The sequence below is a fragment of the Haliotis rubra genome, unplaced genomic scaffold (genome assembly GCF_003918875.1).
Source record: "Haliotis rubra isolate DU_JTF1 unplaced genomic scaffold, ASM391887v1 Scf99, whole genome shotgun sequence".
In the NCBI taxonomy this organism is placed as follows: Eukaryota; Metazoa; Mollusca; class Gastropoda; order Lepetellida; family Haliotidae; genus Haliotis; species Haliotis rubra.
Genome location: NW_025767734.1, coordinates 1,361,841 through 1,373,108, shown reverse-complemented (window position 1 = coordinate 1,373,108; position 11,268 = coordinate 1,361,841). Strand labels below are relative to the sequence as shown.

General features: G+C 41.4%; 1 protein-coding gene across 1 annotated transcript; it reads left to right on the top strand.

Annotated features, from left to right (window-relative positions):
* The first annotated feature begins 6,529 nt into the window (after window positions 1-6,529).
* Window positions 6,530-8,908, top strand: LOC124265699. The gene has a single exon (XM_046700501.1). The coding sequence runs from the start codon at window positions 7,249-7,251 to the stop codon at window positions 8,758-8,760; it is 1,512 nt and encodes a 503-aa protein (XP_046556457.1). The 5' UTR covers window positions 6,530-7,248; the 3' UTR covers window positions 8,761-8,908.
* Window positions 8,909-11,268: the final 2,360 nt, after the last annotated feature.

Below are 11,268 nucleotides of genomic sequence, written 5' to 3'. Positions count from 1 at the left end.
AAAGATATCCCATCAACAGACATTCACTTATATATATCCAACTATATATTTTATATATACTATATACTTTCCACATGGCATATTCAACTTAATACACATTCTCTATCAACACAAAAAATAACATATACAATATAATACCAGTCTTGGCAAGGTCTTGGAACAAATTCCTTATTTACATACTCGTGCATGAACACGCCAACTAACACAGACTGTTTAACAATACGTTCAGATTTAACCCGGGGACAATGAAATTTAATCAAGCTTGTCGGTCTATAACAGTTGCCTCGTTAACACCCGACTGAACATCATACATGCAATAATCTACCGGCCTCCAAGCATGCACCCCGGGATAGTACCAGGACAATACGGGGCGGTTCGTTTTATTTGAAGAGAGCTTTATCAGGGACAGCGATCAGTTCCTGAAGAATCTAGTTTTGAACAACGGACCATCCTACGCAATTGATTTGAACGTCGGGTGAGTGTTTTTCGGAGCATATGTAGATATATGTACATGTATTTCCCTTGTCTCGTGTATATGGTGGCTATTGCCGCACTTGTTTGAACTGGAGCTTGTACGTCATCGACAGAAAATAACCGCACTCGATTACTCGCTTCAACCGATTGGCTTTGAAGTTTAAATGAATGGATAACTGATAATGATTATTGTGGGGACACCAGGTGTTTGTGAGAAGGGAACGCTTACCCTGCCATACGAGTAGCACATAATTTACCTAAAAGGAATTCTTTGTTGCCTGGCAACGCACAGTAGTATTCTCGTCATAAACCTCGTTAACTCGAAGAATATGGGAATTAATCGAGTTATCTGTAGTTTGGGATGAGCAGTATACCCATAACCGATTATTGAGATGGGAATGTTTTTGATGGAGTAAGTAGAGGATTAAAGAGGATTCTTTGATTAACCAGGGAAATCACTGTGATGTTCCCTGTTTTATTGCCGACGGTATATTGGCGAGTGTCATGGATTACTATAAATTACGAGTATGGCTAAAACCAGATCAAAACTCATACTACATCAAATAACCATATATTCACGACTACGATGACATTTTCTTTGAAATAAACACGATGTTTGCGTTGGTTGCACGTTGTTTTGTGACTGTATTTCACCCGTGGAGATGGGGCGTTGAGGTGGCCTAGTGGTTAAATCGTTCGCTCTTCACGCCAAAGACCCGGGTTCGATTCCCCACATGGGTACAATGTGTGAAGCCCATTTCTGGTACCTCCCGTCGTAATATTGCTTAAAGCGTCGTAAATTCATACTCACTAACTCACATACAGAGATGGCGTATGGTAGTGAAAAAGATTTTTTTTTATTTATTTAATTCACAACGTCCACCCATGGACCCTAACTAAATGCTGGTATTCTGGCGCACATAAGGGACGTAACTCTGTAAGGCAAACTGCAACGTTTCATGTGACTGGACCATTCGTAACTACTCGCCTCTTTCCGTGACCAACAAGAATACTCGTACAAGACGCTTGCCGGAATGACACGAGTAGTTAAGAATGATGACTGGACCACCGGTGTCTCCTTCAACACGAAGTAGCCCATATACAAAGACAGCGTAAGACTGGTATATGTACTGTTCCCCTTAACACTACCTAATCTGCTTGGTTGAAGTTATGTTTGAAGAGCCACCTGCTGTAAAGTGCATTACATACTGCTGCTGAAGCGTTTTATGGTGTGCAGGTGACATTTCAGTGCTGACTAATACTGAAATAAAAATTCGCCGAATGAGTTAATTTTACATCACTTTTAGCAATGTTATGTCAATAAAACAACAAAACAATGGTAGGGACACCGTCCATTCATATGGGAATCGAACTCAGTCTTCCACACCATGAGGTGACACATTCACCACTTGGCTACTATATGTACATATAGTGATACTCGACAATAATGAAGACTTTTCTGTGCACATACGTATAGGAAAAGGCTTGACTTTAATCAAGCATTAAAATATATACCGTTTTATTCCACTTTCAGCAATATTCCAGCAATATCGCGACAGGTTCACCAGTAATGGGCTTCACACATTGTAACCACGTGGGTAACGAACCCAGGTCTTCGGCGCGACGAGTGAAAGCTTAAACCACTCAGCTACCCCATCCACATGTAGTGAGTGAGTGAGGTTAGTTTTACGCCGCACTCACCAATATTCCAGCTATATGGCGGCGGTCTGTAAATAATCGAGTCTGGACCAGACAATCCAGTGATCAACAGCATGAGCATCGATCTACGCAATTGGGAACCGATGACATGTGTCAACCAAGTCAGCGAGCCTGACCATCCGATCCCGTTAGTCGCCTCTTACGACAAGCATGGGTTACTGAAGATCAATATTCTAACCCGGACCTTCACGCGCCCCACCCACATGTAAAGTACATTAACATATATCATGTTTAGGATTAATGCTGTGTAACATATATCATGTTTAAGATTAATGCTGTGTAAAATTTTGTCGCTTGAGTGTTCACGATATTGTTATAAGTCATATTCATATCCTTCCGCATAACCGTATCCTTATTTCTCGACATGAGTATATCAATCATATACACACTTCTAGAGCCTGGTTTACTATTACTGTATGTACTGCTATGTAATACATACGAAAGTCAAGTTGTACATGAATATATAACCGCGTGTTTTCTGATATTGATGATATTCAGATTACACGTCACTCAACCTGACTGACGGCTATGTACACAGGACTGAAGATAGCGCGTCTGTTGTTGGTGACCTGGCGGTGTAGGGTTACACACATCAAAGGAAACTGCCCCAGGCCATCGTATGTGTGTCGGTGTTATAATACGTCACGAATTATATGTTATATATTTGTCACGAATGTCATGTATAGTCACACCGATCTGATTCTCATGCTGATCCATGCAAGCAGAATTTCTGCACTTTCTTCAGAAAATTGTATCTTGGCATCCCACAATGTTTAGTGAAAGTGCGTCACATTGTACTATGAACGTGATAGTTTTAACTTAAAGCCATTAACATTTGATGATATCTAACTGTGGTATAGCAATGGAATGAACATCATCTCAATAACAAAAACAAACAAACAGCAAACAAACATAAATCCAAAAGCAACAGCACAAAAACAGTAAACAAATATACTACCCATCAAAAGTTTAGACTGACTTACAGCTATCACTATATGTATACATATTTATATAGTTACATTGAAGTTGAATTTCTCCACTAACTTGGGGGAACCAACTGCAAACCTTATGCAGATGAATTGCACGAGGATCATGCATCAAATTGCTTAAAAGCATGTGCATATATCGTGCATGTGAACAGCAGTAAATCTTTGTTAAGAATTCGCCAACTTCCACTTAGTTTCATCATTTTATTGAACTCATGGCAATAATCTTTTCAACGTAACGAATTTGTTTTACAATACATCATAAGTAGCTTGCAGGTGAAGATTTTGTTGCTCCTGCTATTCATCAGAACTGGGTATTCGAGTTTCCACCCGGGTATGTTTCTAGGTTTGTCAGAAGACCAGCCTTGGTCATGGATACTGTTAAAAAGTCCACGACCTCGCACCCGTGAAGATCCGGGCTAGAATTGATCTTCAGTAACCCATGCTTATCGTAAAAGGCTACTAACAGGATCGGGTGGTCAGGCTCGCTGACTTGGTTAACACATGTCATCGTATCCCATTGCGTAGATCGATGCTCATGTTGTTGATCACTGGATTGTCTGGTCCAGACTCGATTATTTACAGACCGCCATATAACTGGAATATTGCTGAGTGCGGCGTAAAACTAAACTCACTCACTCTCAAGCTGACACGCCGTGATATCACTGGAATATTGTTTAAAGCGACATTAACCCAAACTCACTCACTAACTCTGCACAAGTCGTCATGGTATGGAAGTGACACCACTGACAGTGACGTTAATGTATATCCCCAGCTCAACGTTTTAAGCACGATTCTGTCGATGACGTCATAAATCAATTTACATGAAGTGGACCGTACATAAATGTACATAAAGCAACAGCGTAACCCTTCAACCTGTTTCCACTCCCCCACCCCACCTCCCCTCCCGATCCTGTCACCCCTCAACCCCGGCGTCACAGGATATCTGGATGTGATTAAATCAGTTAGGGTGGGGGTATGACAGACAATAGATAACACAACAATACCCAGATCACATATTAACACACACTCATATCTCTTGACTGCACTAAGTGCTTGTGTACATTGGAGGGACAGGGTTGAGCTCCCTTCTCCTCTCAGGTACATTTACCTGTCTACCTGTAGTTATACTTACCTGTACACACCTGTATTAGTCTCCTCGTATGTACCTGTGAACGGACTGGTGCTACGATCATGTGAAGAGACTACTTGTCCCGGGTGTTGACAGTATGACATCCAGTGTAGGTAGGTAATTCTTATCAATTTACAATTATTTTAAAAAATTAATATGGATATCTCAACTTGGATTACAATGTCGAAATGTGTTTTTATTCAGTCATCTGTATAGGTGATTATGGAAAAAATACAATCACGTATGTGTACTCACAAACGCTTGAACGCAACGTTTGTGGCCATTTTTAAAATTTGATATGGATATCTCAACTTGGATGTGTTTTCTTCAGTCATCTGTAAAGGTGTTTATGGAAAAAAATTACAATCTCGTATGTATACCCACAAACGCTAGAACGCAACACGTATGTTGAATAGTTTGGGAAGAATGCGGCCATTGCTGCTTATATTTATAAGACTAACAGCGACTGCTTCAGATGTATATTATTGTACAAGGAGCGTTAACTATTATATAGAAATCTCATGTACCATTATACTGGTAAATATTGTCCAATATGACGTATCATCCTGGGATATATGTCTTTGACGTATCACCACGCGAGAACTTGACATGGCGAGATTTGATCAATATCAAAGCAGGTATTATCAAACAACGTCACAGAGAACACTAGAAGCGTGAACGTCCTCAATACTACCTGTAACGTACTACCTGCACAGGTAAGAGGATTAATCAGTTAGGACATAATATTCACGGCTAATGGGGTGATTTCTTTGATAATTGTTACAGCCTATTACATATTACGTCACGCCCAAAACCTGTCTCCACTGGGGTACAATGTGTGAATCTGGTGTCCTCTGCTGTGATAATGCTGGAATATTGCCAATAGCGACGTAAAAACCATACCCCTCCCCTAGATATTATGTATTTACAATGTCCCAAGAGACAGTATACTGTTTACTTTACTTGTTAGTCTTCACAACGTATGCCGTGCAATCAATCACGTGAACTAATGTTACTACTTGAATTCATCCTGTCATCAAACCATAACTTGCCATACATTGTCTATTCCTCAAAATCATCTGGGGCGGTGGGGTAGTCTTGTGGTTAACGCGTTGGCTCGTCACGCCGAAGACCCTGGTTCGATTCCCCCACATGGGTACAATGTGTGAAGCTCATTTCTGGTGTCCCCCGCCGTGATATTGCTGTAATATTGCTAAAAGCGGCGTTAAACTAAACTCACTCACTCAAAATCATCTCGTTTTCCATATATTGCGATTACATGCCTCTACGTAAATCTTAGTGGTACGGATGCAGAGTTACGTCCCTTAGGCATGCAGGAACCTGTTCGTATTTTCCGATGCCTTCTCGTCCTGTTTGTTTGTTACCTAATAATTAATGCGTTCGTATTCACCGAGTTCGATTCCCCACACTGACCGTTTTTAGCCCATGTCACTCGCTGTAATATATAATATTACTAAAATTGGCATATAAACTCGCTCACTCACTAGCTGACCCACTCACTCACCGATTGCTATCCCTGATAAAACACTCTTCCAAATAAAACGACTGCCATAGACCGACAAGCTTGATTAAATTTCTTTTCGCCCCAGGGTTAAATCTAAACTTATTGTTCAATAGTCCGTGTCGGTTGTTTTACAAGTATGGACATATGAAACTTGTTCAAAGACCTTGCCAAGATTGGTATTATATTGTTTATACTATTCTTGGTGTTGACAGAGAATATCTATTATGTTATGCCATATGGCAAATATATATCATATATATAAATTATAGGTCACCCACTTATGGCCAAACTACTGGTCTAATCTGTATTGAACGTAACGTGTATGACAGATTTATAAGGTATAGTTTTATTGAACGGTATAATCCTTATTAGCTTACTCATTCCTTACTTAATAGACTTGTTGGGATCTAGCCCACATGGACCTCTCCGCGTTCTTGAAATGTCAAGTCAGCTTAGCCCTGTAGTGTACGGCATTAGGCGATAACAGGTCGTAATAAGATTAGATTGTTATACATTTTACCAACACTTTTGAAAACTTGGCGCTTTACGTTTCGATAAGAACTTAACCACGCTCCGCACACGTACACACAGAACTTACTTAGGAAGCCAATTTGTCCGAACCTTTAAAGAACCTTATGATTGTTCTTACAAATGATGAAAGGGACTTTTACGCCAGGTTGGAGAGTTGTACGATAAACTCTCATCTGAGTAATACATGTATATGGATCTAATCACTTCTTTTTTCCTACTTGACAGAGCGTGCGAGCAGACGACAATAACTCAGCGAGCGGCAAAGTGACGTCGCACACGTGACTGACCAGTGAGATCCAATCAGAGTTATTAATCCGGTAGAAAGGACCTGTTCAAACAGTGGCAATCAGTCAGCGGAAAGGGGTAGCCCTGTCATTGATCACCAACCTGGCGACAAACGCAGCAGGATAAACAGAAACAATATCGGATATACAATGGCAACCGACAACAGAAGATTCCCCGTCTTTACTGTGACTGAACAGAGGTGACCATTTGGATTTGCTGGCAGAGGTTGTGTGAATATTGTGGACGATTGGCTTTAATGAACCCACTGTCAATAGAAGCGAGAGGTCTTTCAGTTAGTGTGTCAATCTTTATGCCTTGTTGACAGAGGGCATGATCTCATCAACAGAGCAGCGACTGTAGACTGTATACAACCCTTCTACGACGACTGCTTTAAGGAATAACATTTATGTGAATTGTGACTATATTACGAGTATTCAGTAAAATGTAAGGAAATGGATTGTTTTATAGTGATCTGATTTTGATTGGATTTGTGTCTGAATCCACCATTGTGGAATGCAAACTATTCCTCGACACTGACACACCGAGGATGACATCTCAATGATTGGCTGTGTTAACGAGGTAGGCTGTCATTGAAAATGAGTGCCCGTAGCAAATCCAGTGTGCGACCAGTGTCCACTAAGGAAGTGAGACTGGTTGACAGTCGAGGTGAACCCACCGATGATCAACTGGATGACTTCATCCAGAACTGTGACAGCGATTCAGATATATTCGCTTCCGGGTCCAGTTTCAGTGACTTCGAGACAGATGAAGGGCGGATATCACGTGCCTTGCAAGACTGGATGCCGGAATATTCCGTCCGCGGCATCGAACCTCGAGAACGGATGGTTCGGGAACTTGTCTACAGCGCCAGACTTGGTAGAGAACCCCGGATAAAGAGAACAGGCAGCGAAGAATCCATCACAACCCAGCTGTCATTGCTGTCGTGTTCTTCAAACGGCAGGCGAATACAATTGGTGAGACGAAGAAGGAAAAGAAAACCTAAATCTGAAACCTCCTCAGAAAAAACACCCGCCGTGAGTAAATGGATTGCACTTGCTAGTAGGAAGGTCGGTGCTTTAGATAAGATGATGAAAAGGCAGGTGACTCAGACAGTGGGTACGGGAATGCCAGATGCAAATGATAGCATATTTGATATGTTGGATAAGGACGAGCAGAGGATGGTTTTTAATTGTGGTAAGAGTACAGGACTCAATATGGCACCGGGGTTGAAGAAAAGCGGGAGCATGACGGACATCAGGAACGATGTCAGGCGACCACAGAGGCCTCATGCTTCTGCAGGGAGGACAAGGTTTCGGGGGAAACCTATTAATTTTGAAGGGTTAAAGGAGCAGATGATTAAACAGAGGTTGGCCCAGCAGGTCCGCAAACAGATGATTCTGTCCAGACAGAGCTCCAAGGCATCCCTACTTGGTCGGAAGAGTCGAAGTAGTCGAAGCAGCATCAGACGACTGTCGACCTCTTCGACCGTCAGCGTGGACGTGTTTAAAACACCCACGGAGTCTGTAGTTCCTGTGACGTCACAGGAGGAACCGGAAGTGAAGACAACGATGTGGGCAGGGGATACTAAGATATTAGCGATTGATATGAACAGAGAGATGACGACGAAGGTGAAAAAGAAGATTGCAACGACAACCCGTGCTCTGACTCGTGCTACAGGTTATGGGGACGATAATGGACTGAGGACTACAACAGGACCCTTGGAGGAGTTCCCATATCTTGTCGAGGAGGACTACGGTTATTTACCAAAAATTGTGCAAAAGATTCGCATATCGCCGCAGCTGAGTAGTGTCATTCAGCAGGATATTAAAGTGCGCATGGGAAGACCACGGTATCACGAGATCTCGGTACAAGATCTCGCTATGTGGGACAGAGGCCAGAACCTGGACAGGACACATCGGAACTTGAAGGTGTTTAATTGGCTCCACAGTCTGCGGGAGGAGGAATTTGATAACGACCTTGACCCTGTGATTGATGATAGGCCTCCAGGGGAAAACCTGTCTAGTGCGGACATGATCCATGTAAGAGCGGTTGATGAGCCTAAAGTAAAACCTTTATTTGAACGATTGAAAACGCATTATATAGTATGAGTCTGTTCGTTTACTTATTGCGTGTTATGTAAGAAGTATGTCTCGATTTATTGAATGCATGCAACGCAGTTGCTGTTTACCAGGCATATGTTTGAATCAGTTATTTCGACAGTTTTTGTTGATAAACAATAAATGCCACGATCACCTATAGGGTTGGGTATTGCAAAAATGTATTGCGTATATATTGTGATATGGTGTTGGCGTATTGCAACATGTATTGCAATATATTGTGAAAGTGTAACACATGGTTTAAGGTAATGAAATTACTGTTTCCTTTCTTTTGAAACAATGCCACTGGCCATTGTCAGCACTCAGTTGTGATTGTACAAGAGATCAATTGAAAATGTTTCCAAATTGAAGACTTCGCTCTAAAGTTTGGAACTCGAGAAAAATCGTCTGCAGCGGTGTCGGCCATTTTGGTTTGTTTATCCCTACACCGAGTGTCTGTACCAAGCTATATTTTATTTATATGGTTGAAAAGTCATGCAAATGCAATTATATGACCAGTAAACATTCTCAAAGCTATTAATATATAATAATATAAAGGAAATACAAATGTTATTAGTATTTTTGACAACATCACGAACATTACCGATCATGGTCGCGGAAATTGCCGATCGTATCATGTGAACCGGTTTACGAAAGGTGTACCGCAATATATCGTATTATGAAGTACGAATTGCAATATACCGGTTAACCGGTATTATCGCCCACTCCTAATCACCTAGGTTAGATGAGGTAGCTTCAAGTGAGGTGAGGTGAGGTTTAACGTCGATTAAAGGATTCTTAAAACACACGTGCGAGTACGTAACATTTGTGTGACTACTTGAACTAATGTCGGGTTTAAAGTGTCAACGTATTCTTTGAAGTTTCCGTATTGTTGCTGGAATAAAGCTAAAACGGCGTAAAACTATATTCATTTGAGAAACAGAAGAATCCCTGTCTTTACCGTGACCTGACACAGAGGCGACCATTTGGATCTAATGGCAGAGGTTGTGTGGCTTTAATGAACTCACTATCAATAGAAGCGAGAGTTCTTTCAGTTAATGTGTCAAGCTTTATGCCTTGTTGACAGAGGGTATGATCCCATCAACAGAGCAGCGAAAGTAGACTGTATACAACCGCTCTGGTTCAAGGAATATACACTGCTTCATTGCATTTCGACTCTGCAAATCTTCTTTCATAATTTACATGCTCATTTTATTCACACCCATTTAAAAAAAAGACATAGAGGCTCCTGAACCACCAACTGCCATGAAGATGCGGGGAAGAATAGGACCCCAGAATAGGACTTTCCTAAGAAGGACAGGTAATGTCTTAGTATGTTATGGTACCCGACGTCTTCGTACTTTCTCATGCTATCGCCCACTGATTTTCTGGTCAATGTTTAAGCCGTAGAAGCCGCCGGCAGGGTAGCCTAGTGGGTAAAGCGTTCGCTCGTCACGCCGCAGACCCGCAAACCGAAACATGAGTCTCATTAACCTATTCAGACAATGACCTACTTTTCAGCCCATCCGAATTTTCTCGTGTGAAAGTGAAAAGAAACACACAAACAACTATGGTTACACTGAATTCCAATTCCTTGTTTCATAAGAAAATTGTATTTACAAATGAATTTTAATTTTAAACTTTAAGAACATCGTATTTCTATATTTTATGGCGAGGTGTAGGCAGCAAGACCTTAACTAGGACGTCACAGACTGCCCCTGTTTGATGAGGTCGTAAAGTGATTCACAATTCATCTGACTAACTAGTTACACCTGTTATGTGTTCTTTGCGCTTATTCAAAATATCAAATCCGTACCAGACTGCCAAACTTTTCTAGCGGCAGAGCCTCGTTTTGAGATTTTCACGATTTCCAGGTTTCTGTTTGTCAGTGCTCGCTGTACGACAGAGCACGCTGCGCGACATGTTTGCAAGCATTATAAGTAGCGTAGTGTTGCAATGCACAAGTGCTTAGATGTATCAAATAATACTGATTAATATTTATGTATCCAGTTAAATGAATTGGTCTCAAAATTGTGGACTGGTTATTGTACTAAGTTGCGCAATAGGACGGAACCCAGTCAGCAGGAAACGAGACTGTTGTATAATCAATGTTTTGACTTGGTTCGATTCCTCACATGGGTATGACGTGTTAAGCCCATTTCTGGTGTCCGTGGTTTTGCTGGAATATTGCTAAAAGCGGCATAAAACTAATCTCACTCACTACCGGCCGCCGTTATACAGACTGGATTTACTCACTAGTGCATTAACAACATTTATCGTACTGTTATCACGACCCAAACGAAATAACACATAATAACAACAGAATTACAAAACACTCAATTTTATCGATCGTTGGGATACTACTGCTGTTACACGTACTTTCTGCCTACAATGGTTAACATTTTTTTCAAGTCTGTAAATTTACCCATCTCTGCCGTGTAGTGCACGTGACACGGGTGTAGGGGGAGATTTATAGGCCGCTTACTACACTTCATTCCCCGTTCTGGTTAGAATTGGCCT